The sequence below is a fragment of the Planococcus citri genome, chromosome 5 (genome assembly GCF_950023065.1).
Source record: "Planococcus citri chromosome 5, ihPlaCitr1.1, whole genome shotgun sequence".
NCBI lineage: Eukaryota > Metazoa > Arthropoda > Insecta > Hemiptera > Pseudococcidae > Planococcus > Planococcus citri.
In genome coordinates this window covers 38,807,562-38,831,708 of record NC_088681.1, presented here as the reverse complement: position 1 = coordinate 38,831,708, position 24,147 = coordinate 38,807,562, and the positions used below count along the sequence as shown (strand labels likewise).

The 24,147-nt window shown below is 31.7% G+C and overlaps 1 protein-coding gene and 1 long non-coding RNA gene across 3 annotated transcripts in view; both read right to left on the bottom strand.

Moving 5' to 3' along the window:
• Window positions 1-24,147, bottom strand: part of LOC135849235 (uncharacterized) — a 111,906-nt gene that overhangs the window by 34,968 nt on the left and 52,791 nt on the right. The gene's annotated exons all lie outside the window — the stretch shown is intronic.
• Window positions 68-22,010, bottom strand: LOC135848973 (putative divalent cation/proton antiporter TMEM165). Of its 2 annotated transcripts, XM_065369082.1 has the most exons (7): window positions 21,477-22,010; window positions 20,937-21,144; window positions 19,441-19,616; window positions 9,696-9,860; window positions 1,711-1,884; window positions 1,474-1,579; window positions 68-1,077 (listed from the first exon to the last, which is right to left on the bottom strand). In XM_065369082.1, exons 1-7 carry the CDS (start codon window positions 21,594-21,596, stop codon window positions 1,013-1,015), a joined length of 1,014 nt encoding a protein of 337 aa, XP_065225154.1. In that variant the 5' UTR covers window positions 21,597-22,010; the 3' UTR covers window positions 68-1,012. The 2 variants fall into 2 exon arrangements, with proteins under 2 accessions (XP_065225154.1, XP_065225155.1); XM_065369083.1 differs by lacking the exon at window positions 9,696-9,860 and having other exon boundaries at window positions 21,477-22,009.

Below are 24,147 nucleotides of genomic sequence, written 5' to 3'. Positions count from 1 at the left end.
AGAAAATTATTTCATCCAATTTCGAAAAATGGGTACAAGAAAAAATACAAATGAAACATCGTTGTAATTAAAATAAAAACGGAAATATAACGTTTATATTTCATCTCACAAAAATAATTTACATACACAATAATTTACAAAACTTGGAAATAAAACTTACTCCGACGTTTACACTTCAACGTCTATAAAATTAATTCATCACACGTAACAAAAATAATAATAACAATTTTTTAAAAAATCAGAATGATTCGCTTTTCGTTTTAAAAAATGGAAAAAAAGAGGTAAAAATATTACATGGTATGGTAATGCGCTACTTTTAGGTAAGTATGTTTGTCAACAAATATTGCACCAATATAATAGGTAAGAAGTAATTTTTAACGCACTTCAGGTTCTGTTCCATTCATCAATGAAAAAATGAATCATAGGCTATACAAATAATAACCTCGATCATCATAAAACATATGCGCCCTAAAAAAGGTATCAAACGTAGTTCTTCGATCCCAAACATAATTTGGTTTCAACCTAAACTATAAGCTCACACATACGAGCACTTCCAAAAAAAAAAAATCAAATCAAATCACTTTTCGACAAACTCACACAACTTTACATCAATTTCTACTAGTTCAAATCACAACCATAAGAACAAAATACCATCATTTGAACATACAACTTTCACAGATCGACAAACAATACATATCTGAACCTGGAGGTATTTGTGCATTAAAAATTGAAAAAATAACCACACAATATTTTTTTTTTTCAAAAAAACGTTTAAAATGTAGTTAAAATTCAAGAAACAAAAACATTTAAGTAGTTTACAAATCAACTACGATGAAATTATTTTCAATTTCACGGAAAGCGCAATTACATAAACTTGGGGGGGGGAGGAAGTAAGTATTATACTTATGGAAGTACCGCATTCGCGACGTGACGTTTTCTCTTTCTTTCAATAATTACGCTAACAACGTACTCGATGCAGAGACTTTACGTAGGTGAAGGTATAAGTATATCATTAACTTTCTAGAAATACGGTGATCACAGCGAATATAATAAAAACGAATCCACCAACAATGGTAACTGCAAAAAATAAAAAATTATAAATGTAAAAAAAATCATTTAGGGTTTTGCTAGTGAGTGTGAATTTCTCCAAGAAAGCCATTCTGATTCCGCAGAATGCATTCTAACTTCTCCTACGTAGTAATAAAATGAATAAAATCATTCACCAAAACGCCTACATTTTTACAACGTTATTCAAGGTAGGCAACTTTAACGACATGTTGAACAAGTTGCATACTCAGTTTGCCGTAAATAATTAAAAACTTCGAGAGAAGGTGCAGAAGAGTGTTATTTTGCTCGATTAGAATCAATTTTATAATTTAAAAGAAATTTTCAACGAAAAATTCTCTCCAAACATGGAAACAAATTGTCAAGATGCAATTTTTTGGAAAAAATTTTCTTTTTTAAAAAACTCACCTGTTTTGACTGAAATTTTCTGCGCGATAAATCTACCGCCGATCACAGCTAATCCGGTGCAAATACCATGCCCAACGATACCACCTAATGCAACACCGTACACATTCTGTGGACAAATTTTACATCATCAGAATAAATTTTACACATAGGTAAATATTTCGTCGTATTATTTTTTAATGCACGTAATTTAATTTTTTTTAATGTGGCAGAATGAAAAATAGCTCGTATAAAACTTACATCTCTGGCTGCTAATATAATCGTAGTGAACTGAGATCTATCGCCCCACTCGGCCAGGAAAGTCAGCGTGAATGCTTGCACAATGATATGCGATAAAACTTTGAGTATTTTAACTTTGGAGTTTCTATTTATGTATCCGGATTCAACGTCCTTCGTAAGAGTTTCTTTTTCGAACTGAAATCAAAAACCAAACACATGAATATCAAAATAGGTACCTACTCCAATCATTTTACTCCAAGTCCAACTGTTCCGTTAGTAAGGCTACAGAAACCTTAGTAATTCTAAATGAATGTTATCGAATGATTGGTGAATTAATGAAAACAAATGGATGGTATTACATCTATCTATGATTGACGATTCGTAACGTTTCGATGTTTTTGTTGTCTTGAACATAGTATCATACTAGATGACTGACGTATGTACATTTATATTGCAGCGATAGTGACAAAAACACTACATCATACGAGTAACTACGTAGAAGATAATCACACTGTGGAATTCCATACTAGATAAGTATGATTTCATATTTGAAAAAATTGTGTATCACTGTATCACGAATATTAATTATCAGAACCTGGTCAAGATGTAAGTAAGTATACAGCGTAGTTTTGCAGTATTAGAAAACCGATATGAAAAATGTAAAATTTCAAAAAGGAGGAAAATTTGGTTGAGATGACAGATCTACAAAATATTCTGATTTCTCACAAATAAAAAAAAAAATTGAAAAATAGATCCAAAATAACCATAACTACATACTAAAATTTCAGCAAAAATTACAAAAATTCGTTTTTAAATGCCTCAATGATTGATCTAAATTACATTAAAATTCTCCGAAGCATTGTAGCAGTAATTCAAATTAGATCAAAAATCAATAAATAATTATTATTATGAACCTGAGAAAAATTCCATGCCTAAATCATTAAACTGTAAAAAACTTATAAATTTTCCTAACGTTTTATTTTGAAGAATAAGGTAGATATTAGGTAAGTAGGTAGGTAGGTAGGTAGGTAGGTAGGTAGGTCTAGGTACGTACTAAAAAATCTTTTTCCTAGACACACAAAAAAAAAACTTGAAAAAATCAATTTTGAATCAGAAATAGTTCAAATTACAAAATGGGGGGGGGGGGGTAATAATTCAAGAAAATTAGAGTGTTCACAAATCTATGTAGGTAGATCACAAAATCGTGCAAAAATATCGCATCGGCCAAAATTTAAGATGCTGAAGTTCATTTGTCGAATTTTGGAAAATTGTTGAAAAATAAATTCTTGTCAAAGTCCAAGTAGAAAGCTGAAATTTGAAATGAATCCTACATTTGACACCCCTAAATCGATTGAAACCGGTTCAGAGCAGCTTTGAGTAATTCTGAAATCTTCAGAAAATATTTGGAAATTTGTTCATCATTATTGAATTTTGCCATAAATAAACAGGTAAGTATGTTCGCATCAATTTAAAATTTTTTATGAGAATTGACAACATTTATGAGTATTTTTCGCAATAGTTCATGATTTTAAAATATAGACAACAAGAAACTAATGTTCATTTCCAAAAAAATGAATAAATTTAAAAAAAATAGAAGGAGAAAAGGAAGATAATTATTTACCATTGAACACATTTTTTTTTCTTTGATGAACTTTAAATTTGTCAAAACCTGTTTTTTTCATGTTACCGATTTGAAAAAAAAATAGTAGCTCCAATTTTCAACATAAATTGTTTTTTGCGTAATACCTAATGATTCGAAAATAGACTAATTACGCACGTCAGAAATATTAATAGCACAGAAAACGTATTTGAAATACAATCTAACATTCGTCATCATTTCTACCCAATTTATACACTCGCTGATATTTTTGAGATGATTTTAAATACGTTTTTCGTGAAAATTCGACAAGTTCGTGAAATTTTTTACAATATTTTATGCAATTCCAATGAAATTTCAGTCCTAGAATTTTTTTTGGATTTTTGCGTATTTTAGAATTTTAATGCATTTAGGTTTTTTTCCTCATTATTTTGAATAATTTTTGTACCAATTCAACAGATTTATTCTACAATTCAACAATATTTGCATAAATTTAAGAGCATACAGTTAACATTTGCATAACTTTAAATATTTTTTTCGAACTGAAAATTTTTCCAGATATCTTAGCTTTTCTAGCAAAATTGTTACTTTTCAAAACATTTTCATGAATCATGGTTAATAATTTTCCCAACATATTTTGGTGTTTCACGAGCTTACTTAATTTTAATAATATTTTAGAAATTCTTACGAAAAATTCGAACGAGTTTTCAAATTATGTACTCGTGAAATATATTGAAATGATAATTTCTCGTATTTCAAACAATTTTCATTAAATTTAAGCATTTTTCAAATTTTTTTACTCAAAAGCTACCTACCCACGGTATTGTCTTTAATACCTCATGTAATTTTCAACAGATTTTCACATTAGAATTTTTTAGAGAAAAAAGAGGTAAGTTTACAAGAATCAGGGGTCTATAAAATTGGCATAAATTCGATAAAACCATTCAAGCAACACTATCGTGAAATTCAAAGGATGGAAATCACACGAGCTGATCCATGCTTTCTGGATTACGAATTAATTCAGATTTCAGCATGAAAAATGTTCACTTTCGAGTTTTAAACCTTCATTATTTATTTTCTGGCACTGCTTCAACCGAACTGTACTCCATAAAAGTACGACAGAAATTCAGAATTGATCAATTCATCAGCTCAAGCGTTAGATGAGAGCCCAAAACCGAGATTATCTTTTCAACGTTTCGAACTACCTCAGAAACTGAGTAAATTCACACTTGGAGAGTGTATTTTTCTTCAACACTCCTTCGTACTTATGTCCCTCTTGCCACGAACATCGTTTTGAAATTCATCAAGTTTTCGAAGCACTACCAGTCTCAGAGCTGATACTCATCTATGAACACCCTATACATCATATTCAAGTGTACACAATACACATAAGACATTATCGCGAACAATCAGCGCACCATCCAAAAGTATAATAATTATATTCCTCCGTTAATTTGTTAAATAGGCAACACAAACCACAGATGTGTGTTAATATTTGACGCAACGATACTTAGAAAGGTGACCAGTGTTACTTTTTCCCCGCATTTAGCACCATTTAGCAATTCGTTAGGTATTATTTACATTAGATATAAAAATAAAAATGCAAGATGAGTAGAATGGTGGTCATCTTTCATCTACATATTGATAAATTTTTCGTTCAACTTCAATGTACATTATTACAAACAATACAAACATCACTAATAAATAAGTAGATATCTCTAATCGTCTCTTTTCTTCATCGTGATGCTATACATAAGACTAAGAGTAAAAGCAATCGCGTGATTCCTCCATAGAAATTATTAGCCAAAGAAGAAAGATGTTTATATGCAATAAACACGCTGTATTCACTATACGAGTACGTACTAAAGATGTTGACGTGCAAAACGTTTCCGTTGATTTTAAAATTTGCAACTACCACGATTTTGATTCAACTTCCAAATGATTACCGTACAAAATACGATTGCTCGAAGCAGAACAATGGACAGGCTTATTTACACTCAGAGCGGTAGATTTACATATGTACGAGTACGAAAGTACGAGCTATTCCAAAGTAAAACATTCTTTTACCTTCAAACTAAACTAAATTAGGTACACATAATTCGATGAACATGAAAGAAAGAAAAATGAACTATCAAATACTGCGGTTTTACAAAATCTAATGTGTGGTGCTTAAATGCCTATTGCCTACACACCTAAATTGAATCAACCTTGTATGTACACGGTGTCCTAGTTTGTATCGGGTGAACCAGCACCATGTGACAGAACTCGTTCAGATCAGCAAAAAAACTCATGTTATGATATTGCTGCCTGCTGTGAATATGAGTATGAAGGGAATGTAATATGTACCTCATTAAAAAAAATTGAAAGATGTTCAAATATCGATTTAAAAAGTCACCGTATGACTTCTTAATCTCGAAAGAGAAAAAAAAACTTATGAAATTGCCCCCTTTTAATAACCAAAAGTGTAATAGAGAACATGAATTCATACTATGGTATGGTACATTACATATCATGACCAGCCACCAATGTCATTCGATTGCCAATTCAAACTAGATAACTAGAACACCTTATTCAACATACCTACTTCATTTCTTTAATTTAAATTCTAATTCATCCATCATCTACGTAATATATTTGGTTCTGTGCGCAACAATCAACACGCAGGCTATGCGCGCGCATCATCAATGTACTCCTCAACACTTATGCGCATGACACAGTGCGCACACATACTACCATGTGTGACACATGATCCTACGCATGCGCACTAAGCAGATGCGCGCACATGTACTCAATAAATGCCTTCTTTCTATCTCACATAATCACAAAAATGTACCACTACCAGCCATAGGTTCCAAATTGAACTATTCATACAGCACTTACTCTTCAACTTTATACACATATGAAGCATACGTTTCCAAAACGCACTAAGTCCATTTTTAAGATTTTTGAGATATCAACGCCATCTATCATAAAATTGCTTCCCGAATGCAACGGTGTATCACGTTTTAAGAAAAAATGAATATTTCAATGAGAAACGAGGGATTGAAAACCATGTGTGTCATTTCTACGTTTCCAAAATGCACTAAGTCCATAAAAAAATGAATTCATGATGAAAAATTTTTTTATTTCAATGCGATCTTGTTTGTATTTTACATTTTGGTGTCAACGAAAGATGAATAGTTTTCTTTTTTGATTTTTTTTATAAATTTTTTAACTAAATGGTTTTTTTTATTGATTTTTTTTCTTTTTCGTTAATTTAAGAGTAAACGAATCAACGAAGTAATCAGAATAAAGAGTATTATCATCAAAAAAATTAGTTTTAACTCAGCTCTTCTTGGACAAGAATAATACTTTTCCGAACGACACTAACTACTAATGTTTTCAGCGTTTTTCATTCACCTGGGGATAAGTATATTACGTTTCCAAACGGCACTAAGTCCACAGGTTTGCAACATAACACGTGCTCTACAGCCGCACCAAAGTGAATATTTTTTTTTTTCAAAATGGAGTTAGTATCGGAAAGAATACACAAAGCAATTTTGCTAGGGTAGAATGTGAAACCACACGATGTACTAGTCTGACACAGTTTTTTGTGTTTATCTCAAAATCAAAAAAATGGACTTAGTGCGTTTTGGAAACGTATGCTTCATATGTATACCCACAGCCCCAACTACCCAATTTTCATTTTTAATCCAGAAAATCTTTTTGGAACCTGAACCCATTTATTTCCTTTTTCTCATAATTTACAATTTACAAAATACAATCCAATATTTAAATCTGATAAACGACTGATTCACCTAATTATCTATTGAAACTTCACATTGAATTGAACATATTATTAATCATCATTTCTTTTCACATGTGTAATCTTATCATTTATTTTCCATTGCATACGCTGTTTTATTTATCGCTCGGGATGTATGAGAAGCAGAGAAAATTACTTTTTTTTTACCGCTGATGATGAAACATTTTAAACAAAGCAATGGGTAATAAGAACCATTATAGCCATTAGCCAATTATGTACTTAGGTACAATGAAATTACATACCAACAGATGGCAGCAATTTTGGACATCTTTGACCGCTATCTAGAGAACTACCCTTACTTCTGGCGACTGGTCTAATAATAGGTGTCCCTACAGGACATCTTAGCATGCAGTGGAGACCAAAAAGTATTGGCACATCTCACAAAACTCGCTATCATTTTTCAAGTCAAATTTTGAGATACTTAATTGAAAAAATGAAAATATCCTCTTTCTCTTCCTCCCCCACCACCACCCCCAATTTTAAAAAAAACAAAAATTGTAATTTATTTGTTTTTTGAACTTCAAAAATAATAATTAATAATAATAAAAATTTGTGAGGAGATTTCTAACAAAATTATATCATTTGACTCCTGAAAGAAAATGAAAGAAATTTCAAATGAAAATGATAATTTTTGACGAAAAAAATAACCATCACCTTCTAGTGAAAAAGTGACCATTTCAATGCGAACAAAATGTGACCATTTAAGTAGAATAGCAGTTTATTCAACTAGGGAGCAAAAGTGATTTTCGATGGATTTTGAGGTTATTCAAAATCATTGAAAATTACTTTTTCATTTCAGTGAAAAAAAGACATTTTTAGCAGGAAATTACAAACTTTTAGCGAAAGAAAGGAGACCAGAGCAACAATTTTGAATGAAAAAAATGTGAAAACGTGTCCAATATTTTTTTTTTTTTGAAAATATTTGATGAAGTATGACAATTATTAGAGAAAAAAATTAACAATTTTTGATTAAAAAATTAAAATTTTCAGTTTAAAAAACGGTGATTTTTTGTTTTAAAAAAATGATAAATTTTTGGTTTTAAAAACTGAAATTTTTGGAGAAAAAAATGACAATATTTTAGGAACGCGTCAGTCAATTATTGGTGAATAAAATATGGGGTGGGGGGATGACAATTTTTTGGTAAAGAAAATAAGAAATTTCCATTCTAGCAGAAGAATATGATATTTTCATTTTTTTTTTAATGACAATTGTTCGTGAAAGTAAAGATCATAAGCTTAAAAAAAATTAAGAGTTTCCATTTCAGTAAAAAACAATAATATTTTGGTGAAAAATGAAAACTTTTAGAAAAAAAATTTAAAACGATTATCTGTTAAAATCAAAACATTATGTCCAGTGTGGCAACACTTTTCACTTTTACCAAGTTATTTTCATCGTTTCAACTTTCAGAACTCGAGATTTACATTTAAGTAACAAAATGTAGGAAATTTTATTCACCACAAAAAAGGTCCTTTGCACATTTGAGAGATCTTCTTTATTATAGTATTTTTCGAATTTTCCTAAATACCTGCCTTCAATACCTTCCAATTCCACCTAAGAAATAAGGTATATTGCTCCACCCAGTCCAGGGCTTCTTTTGGAGACCTTGGCCTTTGAAACTTGAAACTAAGAAATCTATTGTTTGGAAATCGAGTCAAAAGTACCTACTTCCGGTGTAAAGATGAAACGATAAAAACACAAATCAAAATGTTCCAGAGCCTACAACTGACTCCATGGATGCATTTATTTCTGAGTAAATATGGGTTTTTCTCCAATTCACGTTTTCATTTAGCAAAAATCCTACTCCACAGATAAATCATTGAAAATATTTTAGCTCGAGCTGAGAGATCAAGTCCTGGATATCAAACTCATCTTATACTACTCGTACTTACATCAAGTTCACCTGATTACACGAAATATGCGTGCAGACAAAAATGCAAGGCTATATAGACGCAGACACTAGGAACACCCTGTTCCATCCCAATTAAACTTGAAAAACCTCTCGTGTAACCACCAAATTCAAACCAGACCATCACCCTATGATCTTTGTGACACACATTACATAACCGATGCATAAAAATATATGTTTTAAACGATGCGATGCGATGCAAGCAACCGACTATAGGCATTTTCATGCGCCAATATGATAATATTTCTTATAAGTAATATTCAAGCGAAGTGATAGGCTACTTAAAATATGCACTTAGGTTGTGAAATTCAATAAACAAATGCGAATGTACGATTACATACAAATAGTAATTCATCCGGACTCGATCACTAACACTTTCAAACACAATGAACTCGCTTTGCTTAAAATTCAAAAAACCAGTTACCAATTTTTTCCCCTCTAAAAGCTATATTGTTTTCAAATACGAGTACAACAACGAAAACATATAAAATCTCATAAATCGTTCCTTTTTCATCTTCCTCTAAATTATCTTCCACCAATACTTAATATGCAATGCATCCTATACGAAGAATGTTTTACTTATACAATAGCAAAAGGGGAGGACAAACAAAAAAGGATTGACCAAACGGGGGCAAACCATAAAAAAAACAACACGCTCTATAGTGCAAATAATAAATTAAAGCAGGGCAAACCTTACCTGGGGAATAGTTTTGGATTTATCAGCTTCTTCGCTTTTACCATTTTTCGTACTTTCAATATTGTCAACAGTAACTGGAAGCACCAGAATAGCACCGTCTGAAGGTTCTATGGTAGGAGAAACAGCTTCCTTCTTTGGCTTTTTCGATTTTAATTTTTTAGCGTGCTACCATTCACAAATTCCCACACCAACAAATGAATAATACAGAAAAAAACACAAGTGTTTTAAAAACAATATCGACGCTATTATAATACACGTTTAAGTATTATTATAGGTATGTACTGTTTTATGTAGGTAGAATAAAAGTAGTAGGTAAATGGATGTTTAGATATTTGAGACATTTTTCTCCTGCCTGCTTCACATATTATAATTGTTATAAGAGATGTAAGTATAATTATATAAGGTGTCCAAAGTATAGGTAAACGAACAAACTGAAAATTTACATAAACCATTGAAAAAAAAATACTCAAAATGAATAGGTTAGATCTTTCAAAAATCAGATTGTCGTAATAAAATTTGTTCACTACTCGAAGCCATCGAAGCACAATCTTCGTCCTGGATCATTTTTTAAATCACGAGTTTTTTCAAAAATCCGTTTAAAACCTCCTTTATTTTGTAATTTAGGCAGAAATTCATTTTATCAAATTTTATTCTTTTTTCAAGTATCGTATCACCCACATTCATTGTTAAAAGGTCATTTTTGTTTTTCTCTTTAAATAACATCTATCACTTCAAATATTAAAAGTAGCCACGATGTTCACTAAGACAATAAGTATTCCATTTACGTACAATCAAATTTTCACTTCCTGGACACCCTGTAATATATATTTTTTTTTTCGCCGATGATTCAAGTTGATTAATCGTCGCATAGTTACGCTCATAGAGATAAAGTAGGTCTGTGCATTTATAAAATATTCGCCAAATTAAACAGCATAAAACATTTTTGTGAATACAATTTGTATAGGTAACATCGTTATCGAACGCATAAAGAGGTAATTCCGAGAGCTCGAGTTGCTATCTTAAATCACGTGATTATAAAATAATTTATTGAACCAAGAACGGTATTAAATAAGTTCTTGAAGGCTACTTGAATGCGATAACGAAATATAAATTAGATATTTATACATTATCATTTTGTGTAAGTAGTACATAAAATGTATGAACCTATGTGAGGTACAGAACGCGAAGTAATTTACCGATGCGACAAAGCTACATTCGAGAGCAAATTTCAAGCCAAAAATAACCTTTTATACTAATAAAGTGCATTTTGACATGTGTACTTTTGAAGATTCTGTATCAACATCAAAAAACAAATTTGAATAAACGACTTATTTTAAATTCCAGTTAAACCAACAAATTTTGATCAAGCTTGAGCTAATTTCATTTTAAGTAACTATGGCGCTCGTAGAATAAAATCAATCACTGTTAAATAACTGTGGATTTATTTTGTATGGTTTTACGAGTAGGCTATTTCATTTTTGTTTTGTTTTTTTTTCAAATATTCGCCCAATAAATTTGAAATTGTCTACGACCGAATTTATGATCTTATTCAACCTGAAACCTCAGACACCGACATTTTATCGCATTTACTCGCAATATTTACAGCAAGTTTTCCATTCAAAGTAATTTTAGAAATAAAGGATCCGTCGTTATCGTAAGTAGCGATAAAATCGTAATTTAATTACCTTTCAGGAGTAATAAACATGGACGGAAAATTTTATTGGCTGATTTGTAAATCGACGAGTGTATTGGAAAACTTGAAGTTACATATATAGTTACACTACACTCGCTAATTTTCAAAAAGGTAACATATTTTTCGAATGGATAAAAAAATAAAGAGGCCATTTTATATCATTCCAAGGTGGATAAAAAAATAATAAGAAAAAAGAAAATGATGAGATTGAATTTAAACAAAATTTTAAAAATTAAAAATAAGTATGTTTCTTGCATTTTAAAAAAAATAAAAATTTCAATTTTTGTCAGTAAAAGTTCTCATAAATAAAGTAGGTAGGTAGGTAGGTACATACCTATGTATTATAAATTATTAAAATAAGTACCTATAGGTATGTACATAAAAAATGCATTTCATTCACCGGCATATGTTTTAATAAACGTAAAAATTGATAAAAAAAAAATAGAATGATACTTAAAACAAAAAAATGAAACACTTTACTTCTTGAAAATTATAAACGAATTTTTTTCATTGAATTTTAAAAATATTACGATCCAATCCGATCAAAACTTCAATCTAACAAGGTGTGGCCAAGTTTGATGAAGATCAGATCCCATCAAAATATTGAATCCAGTAAATGTTCAGGTCTGATCAAATCCAATCAGTTTCCACTAGGCTTTTACAACTTGGAGGGATTATAATTTTATTCTGATTACCCCACAAGGAAATGATTGCATCTGATCATACCTCGTCAGATCAACGTTTTGATCGGATTAGAGCCGTTCAACCTGATCAGGTCCAATAGGGTACCTATACCTGATGGATCTAACCACATTTTCTGAACAAATCTAATTAGATCTCATTGATCAGATCAGATTAGGAAATTCTCTAGTTGACTGAATCCAATTATCTAGATATGTTCAAACTTGGCTAGTGGCCAGACTCAATGAGGGAGACCTGATTGGATCTATCAGACTTAATCATCCAATAATTTTCACCCTAGAAAAATTTTTTGAATGATTTCTTCTATTGTAATTAATTTTTATATAGTACATATATATAATGAAAACTCAAAATTCAGCAATGATTTGGATACAAAAATTTAAAACATCGCTATTTTCGAATAATTTCAACATTTACCACAAATTAAAAATCGTATCGAATGGAAAAAACTGAAAAATAAAAATGGAAATGGCAAAGCGAAAAAAATTATTTTCTCAAGATTTAAAATAAAGATTAGAGCTGGACTACATTCAACCAATATCGAATCCAATTCTTTTTAAATTTTAAATTTGGGCTCCAAATCCTCAATATAAAATTTTTACTTTCAAGAAATCGAAAATCTTACATTTTAAATTAAATTCTGAAGCACTTATTTTTTACTTAAAAATTCAAGAACATAAATGAGTAAAAATTACTTTAAAAAATCCTAGCAGATTTTTTCACCATGTTGGATAAATTTTCGTTTCTTATCAATTATCAACAGTACAATTTCAAAATCAACGTTGGCATACGTAGTCCACAAAACTGCGTCATCAAGACCAAATTTTCAGTTGAATTTTGTCCAAAAAAAATAAAACGCAAGTTTTATCACCCAACACCTCGTTTAATCGCACAATCATATGGCTCGATAAGGAAAAGTACTTCTTTCCCCTCCCCCCTCTACACTTCTATTGATCATTCGTCAACAAAAATGAACTCGGCAACATTTTATTTAATCCCAATGCGATGTAAATTCATTACTTACTTTGGAAATATCACTCGTGTCACACACATTAACCCACATATGCCAAACACAATCAATGCTCTACTCCTTCAACCCAGCACCAAATCAATAATCTGTTCATTAATCACGTACATACATTATCGAAGTCGAATCACAAAAACCTGAATCGATAGCTTAGTTGAATAGAGCAAAAAAAAAACACCATCATGCCACGTTTAAACTTCTATAGACTATTATTCTGAAGTTAAAAACTTTAAACAGCACGCAAAATGACGGATAATTGAATTAAGGTGAAATAGAAGTCAACGTCTTAAATCCTATAGATAGGTACTTAATTTTTTGTACTTTTTTTTTTAAACATGCATCTTCTCTTCAAAAAATAGGGTGCATATAGGAAAAAATAAAAAATAACAGTGTTTTTTTTTTAAAGTTTGAACGTCATTTCCCTGCCGCTTAAGTAAGTATTATATTACTTAGTACGTCTTCCGAATATCCGCTTAAGCGGATAATTATCCTAAAATAGGAGCCATCGGCGTCTCTCATCACATGTATCATAAATACCATCGCAAAATCTCTTTGAAATTTTCGGAAGTCTTACATTTATGTGCAATATAAACATATATTATACAGGTGTTACCTTATACCTATGTACATTTCATACATTTAGACCTGACTATACCTATATAGATTTATCAAATGTACAAGTACATACGTACAAATTTTTATATGATCATACAAACCGAGCTGTACGAAGAATTATATTCTTATCTAATACACATTTACACATACACGTTTAGTATGCATATCAAAGACAGTAATTACGAAACAGTAGTAAATATTACGCTAAGAACCTTTCAGGACAATACTCTTATCGAAATAAATAGTCGCAAATGTAGCCAGGTTATGCTAAATTAATTCGTTATTTCAATTATAGTCATTATCATTATCATTATATCATTATTCCGAACAAAGAGACAGAAATAAAGAAGAAAAATAAACTCTACACACCTCATGATCTTGTTAAAATAGTTGAATAATACATACTCTTCAGTATTTCTGAAAACTGCGGATAATTGCTTTCAACATTTTATTGAATGGAGAATGCAAAAGTAGCTCGGTTATGGTTACGGATTATTAATGATAGGTAGATATCCATAATTTATAGATCTTCATTAGCAAGATGATCAAAAAGAGGTTCTTCATAGTGTACAAAACTAAGCAAAGACAAAGGGTGACAGAGCATGGTTTTTTCCTTGAAATGAAGATTTTTATTCACGAAGAGTAAGGATTTCTCGAAGAGTGAAAAATGAAACATGGTAGCAGAACGTGGTTTTTTTCATTTTTCAGTAATCGTAAGAGTTGGATGAATGGCGGTGTTTTCCAAGACGCAAAAAATGAAAATGGTAGCAGAGCAAGGTTTTCAAATGTTTTTTCAAATGATGAATTGGGATTTTTCTGATGCAAAAAATGAAACATGGTAGCAGAGCGTGGTTTTTTTCACTAATTGTTAGTAAAAAAACTTTTTACGTGGATGTTCCAAGACTCATTTTTTTTGGTCGATCATCGTCCCAACTTCACCCGGGAATTTCCAACTATTCAAATTGAAACGAAAGTAAGCATGCTAGGAGGCAGATTTGAAAATACCTGTCTCACTCTTCTTATCTCATCCTATGAGTACTTTTCTTTATCACCAAATTGTTGACGATCCGGATCATCCTCGTGTATACGAGTAATTACAAGCTTCGATATGAGTAAATTGAAAATTTGATTCAATTCAATTAATTGAAAATTTCATAAGTACGAGAATCAGCTGTTTGGTTCACCCTCAAATTTCGAAGTTGGTCACTATGAAGCTCATTCCATAGAACAGAATCAAATTCTCCAACCCTAAACCCATAACGAAATGCTTCAAAATCCACTTTTTATCAAACTGAACTAAAATACTGAACAGAGAGGATAAATATCTTGAGAAAATTACATCCTTCAGGAATAGTTCTCAAGTTGATGTTGAGATTGAAAAATTAAAAACTTCGATGCTCTGCTACCAGGATACACCGGGGGGGGGGGGCAGGGGCACCTGACGTGAAAACATATCGTATCATATACACAAACACAACAATTCGACTTGATTTCTTGCATCTTGATTTCTGTATTTTTGAGCACCTTGCTGAGAAGTTGAACCCATTTTGGAGAAACCTACACATCAAGATTCTGAGAAAGTGAAGGCTCATTTATAATGGTAATAGAAATTCACAAAAAAAAATAAATGAAAAAGTTGAATCTATGGTTTTTAATAGGAGAATTTCTATTACAAGTATAAATGGTTCTATTGAAAACCACAAATTCAACTTTTTCATTTATTTTTTTTGTGAATTTCTATTACCATTATAAATGAGCCTTGAGAACTTTTGTTATTATTCTCCGTTTCATACAATAAAAATTTGAAAAGCGCTTATGCGGACTTTCCAGACATACTGCAATACAAGCATTTGCAATAATATAGCTTTGACAGTACAAATACTATATTATCTACCAATTGACTAAATAAAAGTAAAAGAGAAGAAAGGAAGATGACTGTCGAAGATTTTTTCAACCACGAGAGCAAATTCGTTAAAAATTAATTGTAACATCAAAGTAGATACTAAATTCAAAATACAACAAGTTTATAAAATTTTTCCAAGCTCGAAGACATTCCTCTTCATTGAACAGTTTTTTTTTTTTTTGGTCGATCATCATCATTCATCTCCACTTCACAGTTCACATGAGAATTCTTATCGATTCAAATTACTGAAATGAAGTAAGTAAGTCAGGAGGCAAAAAACCATCTCTCTCCCATACGTAATTCTTATCTCATCCTATAAATACTTTCGTTTATCACCAAATCGTTGACGATTCGGATCATCCTCGTGTTTACGAATGATTAGATGCTTCGATATGGGTAAATTGAAAATTGCTGTTGGGACCTTGATTCTTTGAAAATCCTTACCAAGGATTTCGATGGTGTTCGTCTATGACGACGATACACGATGCACATGAGATAATATTCTCTCTTCCTTGTACACGTAATACCGAAATTAAAGAAAGAAACAACTTCGGGCGCTGAATAAAAAATGCTGAGTAGTTGGAGCGTACAACAATTCGATTAAATATTGACGGCGACAGTCTCTCTTTCTCTCTCTCTCTAAACAAACGACTCAATGTCTAGGTCAAGCAGTAATCAATTCTTTCGCGAATACGATACAATCGAGTCGCGACTTTTGTGTTCATTATTATGACACGACTAAAGAAAGATTCGATAATAATGAATATAAGGAAGTCCGTAAAAATAAAAGTTACCCAAGAAAAGAGCCGGTACCTAAATTTTTTTCATTCATTAATTCATTATTCAAAAATACATTACTACTCAACACGCCAACGACTTCACTGACGTCATGAAATCGAGCCAAAACGATACCAGACACAGACACGAAGAAAAACGAGAGTATTTTTCACGTGTAAATACTATATTATCGAACCGAACCGAACCGAAGTATTCAGCACGTGGATGAACCGACGAGTTAACAGTAAAAGAAAGGAAAGTTTTGCCAATGCAAACAGACACGTTGACACGTTAGTAAGTACATCTACAAATCAACCTGCAATGTTATTCAAAGACATTCTATTAGAAGTTATCATTATCAGTGTACATTTCACCGAAGCTCATCAGATACTCGAGTCAAAAGTTACGATGGATTTTGCAAAAAATACTCAACTTATTTAGTTTTTTTTTTTTTTTTTTATGAGTATAACTACAAACGAGTGATGAGTCTAATTGATAAAGGATCATTGAAATCTACTTTTGAATTTAAAAACAGAGAAAAAAAACTGAAACATGGATGAAATAATATTTACAATTCCTTTCTTCAGCTATAGCTCGCCATGTTTTGACTTTGACCTCCAAAACTCATTAAAAAGTAAGAATGGTAATAACTTAGTTTTATATACCAACAACAAAGTTGTATGTACATTGTACATACATACGTTTTTTCAATAATTTTTTACGTATCAGTTCAAGTACTTAAACGTATTATCATCGTTCAAGCAGGGCACCACGATTTCTAACTCGATACAAATAAAAAATTTTGAGTGAAATATGAGCCAAAATTCTGAATGTTCAGTAAAAGGGTTTAAAATTGTGTAATTTTCTAGGAATTCAAATTAAAAAATTGTGAAAATTGGTCATCATGTAATGTTACGTTTGTTGAACAAAATGTATCAAGCATTTTATTTCTAATCATTTTCGAAAAATTGACTCTTTAAAGGGAGGGGAGAGGGGGAGGAAATGAAAAAATTTCAAAATACATACTAAAATAGGTATCTAAGTGATAAAGAGTATCAAATTAGGCGTTTTCAAAGGCGCTGATTCCGATTTTTAAAACCGTTCAACTCTAAAATAAGAAGTCCAAAATTTAGAAAAATGCAATTTAGTGAAATTTTAAATCATCAAAATGGCTGATTCTCGATCTGTCAACCCTTTACCTTCAAAATTAAAACTGGATTCCAAGGTAGGGTTGAGGCAAAAAAATTCAAAAAATCATTGAAAATTAAATTTTTATAAATCTTACAAGTAAATGGTTCGGAAAAACGCTCAATTTCAATCACTTTGAAAAAATTACAACCAATGTCTCATGAGGGTGGCCGGGTGGTTCTTATTCAACTTATGAATTTTCTTGCTCCCATCCCACAAAATTGTTGGTTTTCATTTTTTTTCTCAATCCCGGAAAAAAGTGTGTAGAAGACCCTCCCCTCCACATGTTCAATTGAAAAAAGTAATGAAAAAATGATGATAAAAATTTTCAATTTATGCAACAGAATTTTTCAAAATTATCGCCTGTTCAAGAGAAAATCCATCACTGATCTTCTAAGCGAAGTTGGACTCCTGTACTGAGCTCATCAAAATTAAAATAAAATAGAAATTAGTAAACATTTTTTTTAAATTTGAATTTTCTACTTTGAAATGTCACTTAGTATCTTCCTTTTTTCAAGAAACCCGCTTCTCCCAACTCCGACTCCCCCTCCCCCCAAAAAATGCGGGTCCCTTTGTACGGACGACTCACCCTTACAGAAAAAAACTTGGTGTTGTGAATGCTAAATCATTCATCTTTCCAAGAAAAAACCTTTCCTGGTTTTCTCAAGCAATGCTGACTTTCTCGTACGGAATTTCCGGATTTGGGAAAAAAAAACAAAAACAAAGAATTTTCCTTGAAAAAGAGGGTAACTTTTGCAAAAACTAAAAATTGTTGAAAAAAGTGTTGACTGATTTTTTTTTTTTTTGAGAAGATACTCAATTTTTTCTGTTTTTAGGGCTCTGAACGGGGAGATCAACATTGGTTGGGAGACTGAAGTAGGTTTCTTCTTGAAAAGAGGGTTATTCAAAACAGTCCTGTCGGAAAAATTGATAATTATTCTAAATCGAAGTGAAATTTCAAAATGAAGACCACCGTCATATTCATTACACTTCAAAAACCTTGATTGTTACAAGTTCAAATAGACTTGAAATTTGTTTCTATAAGCAAACATTTTCAAAAATCGTTTTTTTCCTGGAGGCTGGAAGAACACTTCAATTTCACTGAAAATGGTGGAATTGATAAAAACAAAAAAAATTAAATAAATTCTGAATTATAAAAATCAGAAAAACAAAAAAAATTGACTAAAGCGCCTTTTCCATGAAACCTCTCATTTATTCCAAACACAGAAAAAAACTACGTAAATCTGTTTCGATCGAATACAAACATCCCTGACCATTCCCTCGTCAAAGAAGCTAACAGAAATTCTAAATCCAAGCGGAAAATGATTAGATCTGAATAGATCCGGAAATCTGCAGGATCCAACTTGACTTGATCAGATCTAATAGGGTAGGCCTGATTGGATTGTAACCAAATCTGATAGATCTGATCAGACTTGATCCAGACATTCCCTGAATTCAATTAAATTAGTTCAGATCAGGATCACTAGATCGAATCCAATCATTTTCCACAAAAAGTGTTTTTTTTCTTGGATTTATACTAAGGTAAGGTGTTGAAAATCCATCAACTCAAATTGAATTCATCCTCACGCCTTAATAAATCTTCTTCAAAACAGTAAAATTATTCCATGAATACTTTACACCCTTACAGTAACATTTCTAGCTCAAAAATAGTAAATTAGGTTATAATCTTCGACGAGGAAACTCATTTATCGACTCAGAGTCGCACTATTTACACAACCATTATTATACCATTCCTGATTCCACATCCATTATTTCGTAAAATTATACGTACCTAACCGTAACATAAATATACAAGAGAACAAGAGAAATTGATCATTACCTCTTCTTCTTTCTTCCTCAAGTCAGCCTGCACTTCTTCGTACTCTTCTTGAGCGTCAGTAGGGGACATCTTGATCCCATCTCGGATCATTTTCACGCCAAAAATAAGGAATAAAATAGTACTAGCGTAATACGTGTATTTTTTAGGAAAGAATGTCACTGCCCATCCAAAAGCAACTGAAACGAGAAGAAAAACACAAAAATTCGATAAATTCTTAGAAATTTTCCGGCTAATCTATCGACATATTTGTCAAGTCAAGGGCATGGGCATTGAAATAAACACACTGATGCTTTTCCTAACGTTGATATTCACGCTATAATTAACCGAATTAGTTTCGGTGAGTCTGAGCATAACAGTATGTATCGAAAAGAAACAGTAAGTTGTATTACGTATCATCGCCACATATTACGATTAATTTTTGTACGTTTACGTGATGATTATTAAAGCATCGTATCGAGTAATAATCGATTTCATTATCGAGGTTTTTTGTCTCACTCGACCATTTCTGACGCTTCGAGTTCAATTCCCATAAGCTTATTACTCGTATATTGACCATCGAGTATTTTCGAAGCAAGTTTTTGGCCTTATTTTACCAACTAAAGAGACTATACTCTCTGGTGACACTTCGTCAAGGGTTGAAGAAGAATGTTTACACGAGAAACATTAATTTTTTCACAGCACGAGAACCTTTTTCAGAATTTAATATCTTAATGGCCTCGATAAATTGACATAATTTGATGTTATCGTATCATTAGAGACAGCGGATGAGTGTTTTAATTTCAAATACGACGAGTACGTTAACGATATTAAGAAATTTTTCAGCCACTAGGACAAGTGTACAGATATAAGAGACACGACGCGACGTCATGATAACCAAATTCGACGAGTACCCGTCGTCTTTTAATTACGGTCGCGATCAACCTTTTTTTTTTCTTCTTTGTTGAATTCTAGGGTACTACCTACGTCATCGCGGACACACCGTTCATAGCCAAATTAATAACTCCTCCGTTATTTAATGACACAAACAAGAGTGACGTTTTACTTTGGATGCGATCCATGTGTATGAAAGTCAAATTCACAAAAATTTTTACAGGTCACGGTTATTTACACATTTCGAGCTGATGCGAAGCTGGTTTGATACAATACGAATCGATTGAAAAATTGCGAATCGACGAATGGCACCGAACAATTGGAAATAAATTACGCTGGCTGGGTTGTAAAACACGTGTAAAATTGACTGTATGAATCAACGTAATCAGCTGAGTAAAGTTTCATTATAGTTCAGCATCGAATAGAGCGTAACCAGAGTACATAACCTACGGTTAAATGATCGTACGCGTAATTTTATCAGCGTGCTATCAAAGCTCGTATTTGATACCGGGCGCTATATGCGACGACGGTTATCACAATATAATATGCAGATAATATAATATCGAGCAAAAGTCATGTAACCGTATTACGAGTGTCGAGTACGAGCGTTTGCTCGGTTAAATTACCTGATAATACGGTCATAAATGCTAAAGCTAATATAGCTCCGAGGAAGACCATTACGCGAGGATGTCTCATAGCCATAATGGCAGCGATGAAAAACGTCTTATCGCCCAGCTCCGAGACAACTATCACCGAAAATGCTCCGAGGAAAGCTTGAACGAAACCCAAATGCTCCTCCGGCTTCGTTGATTCGGTCGAAGAAGCGGCAGGATTCTGAAAAGAAACACGTCCATTAGTATATTACACCATTTACTATAATCATATGGGTAATTAACGACCATTAAAGGTCGACAGATCAAACGAAAAATTTCAAATCGCCAATTCCTCGATGATTTTGTGTACGTAAACAAGCGAAAAATACTAATATCAATTATGTACAATGGACTAGCTGTAACCAGTTAGTACGTCGAGTAATTTTAGCTCGATGGGCGATGCTGGACATGAGGATATTCTTTCTTTCGTGATCTTCAGAATTCACAAGTTTATGCAAACCACCTTATATAGACTCATAGACTGGCTAGTGGTCGAAAATTTGCTACTCTTACCGAAGCAGGCGAAGCCACATTGATCGGCTCGTTTCCTTGTCCTTCCACCGTTCCATCGCAATTAGGAACAACACAAATGGTAAAAATTAAACAAAACGACGTAATAAGGCTCAGCTTCATTTTTTAAATATAAATTGAACTATACAAACACGAAAACCAAAAACAAGGAACTTCAACTTATCAACTTTCAACAAAAATCCGGCACATTTTCACGAAACTGTACACTAAACTGAATACGAACGCCCAGTATGTAAAACAATGAACATTTCAAAGTAAATTTGATATTTTAAACCATAAAAAATTATAATTACGTTATCATTTTAGCAATTTGAAAATATAAATAACTTCACTCTCCACTCCACAACATTCGCAAACTTCGAATGAAAGAAAAAATCGACTATTCGACTACCGAACGCAGAATGCGCACTGCAGAATGTTACAGGGGCAAGGACGTTAACGTTAGTAAGGTGTGCGCAGAAACTGAATTTGATGGATTTTTTACTAGCTGCGCAGCAAGGGTTTTCCTCAGCGCTTCGGACTGATCACTGATCAGATGATCCTTGATCAATGATCAAGTGTCCATTGTAGTGGTGTTGATATTTTAAAATTTTTTATATCGATATCATATCGATATTTGCCCCGAGATATCGATACATATCGATATATATCGATATTTTTCAATGCTGGATTTTCTATACTTTATTACCTTAAAAATTAACTAACTCAGCTCGAAGTTTCGTCGTAATACAATCTATCATAAAGATTTCAAGAAAAAAACAAATTATAGAGCGTAAAACATAGATAATTTTCAAAAATCGGATATGCTCACTCAAAATTTTGAAAAATTTCCATTCAAAAGTTCAATTTATGTGTGTTTTGAGCATTGACCTCGAAATAATTTGAGAATATCGATATGGAAATTTATATCGATATGATATCGATATGACTTTATATCGATTAATCGATATCTATATCGATTAATCAACACCACTAGTCCATTGTCCACTGTTCGCTGTCCAGTGTCTAGGGTGTCCAGTGAGTGATCTCAAACTCATCCCTGATCCATCATTGATTGAAATCAGTTTTTCACTCGACTTGTCAGTTGTCAGTATGGAAACACCTACTTCGTCATGACGAAGTAAACACGTCCGACACATCGCTTCTTTTTTTGCCAATTCAGAAATGAAATAAAAGAATCATTTACGCTGTATCCAATACCAATTATTAATTTGAAAAATGATCGAGTTCCTAAAATTGTATCAATATCCGGAAGAGTTGAATCTTTGACTGTGTTGATTATTCTCTTTCTCTTGTGACTTGTAATGTAGTACGTAAATTATAAGAATGTTTGACATCTCCAGAAGCCGGATGAGACTCCATGAAGAAAGGGGCTAGGTACTTCGTAACAAAATGATTCCCCAAAAAAATCAAATTAAAAAAAAAAAAACCATCAAATACAGCTACAATATTACTTTATGTACCTATTCTTTTTCAAAAATTGGATAAAAAAATGACAAAGTGTTCAGGAATTTCTTGTCCTGATATATAACGAGAATTTTCCGCGTTTTGTATGTTTCTTCTCGAATTCTTCGAGTTTCTTAATTTCTTGAGGAAGGACTATTAGGAGCGAGTGCAGATCCTGTTTTTAAAACATCTAAGGATACCTTTTCATATTAAAATATTAACCATAAATCTCGCTCATTTGCCTTTAGGTACCTCTACCCATCTCTTGAATTGTAATAGACTCTTCTCATAAAAAAATAGTGTCATTTTACTTTACGAAATATATATGTACAATACAATGTACAATTTCAAAAGCTTACTTACCTATGCGTTATTAAAAATCCATTAAAGTCACTGAAAATTACTCAAATCTTGCGAAATTTGAATGCCTAAAATGCTCGAAAAGGGATGAAGAGGTTTCACTTTTTAAAAAAACGAAAATAAAAACACTCAATAAACAGCATTATGATATTTCAACGTGTATTTTCCTAAAAAAGAAAACACCCAAAAAAACACCACTAAGCTTGAAATCATAATAAAATAATTAAAAAATTTCAGTCATATTTTTCCAAAATGCACGAAACAGTGATTAAAACGCTTTGAAATGATTTTAAAAAATGCTCTAAAAGAGCATAAATTATTACAGTAATTAAAAATGACTAAAAAAGTAAAAGCTGACAAAATTTCAATAAAAGTTAATCAAATTTCATTTAAGAAAAAAAAAATGTAGAAAACGCGTCAAAAACATTCAAAAAACGTATTGAAACGACCAAAAATTACCATAATAAAATTTCCAACAAAAAAAAGTATCTGAGTGTTGTCACGAATCAGAATGATCAAAATGACAGATTAATAATTCTTCATCAAAATTGCCAAAAAACCTTATTGTTTTTTTGCCAATCCAATTTTTTTGTTAAAACGGTGAAAACTGAAAACATCTTGTTTTTGCCAAAATCGCAGAAACCGCCAGTAAGTCTTGTTTTTTTAAAATAATTTTTGTGTTGAGATTGCAGGAAAAAATCAGTTTTTTAAAATTAAAATTTAAAATCAATAAAAAATTTTATTTTTTCCCAAAAGTGTTTTTTTTTCAAGCTTGCTTTTTTGTAAAAACAAGTAAAAACCGTAAAAATTGTCACAAAAAAACTGTTTTCTGAATAAAAATGGTTAA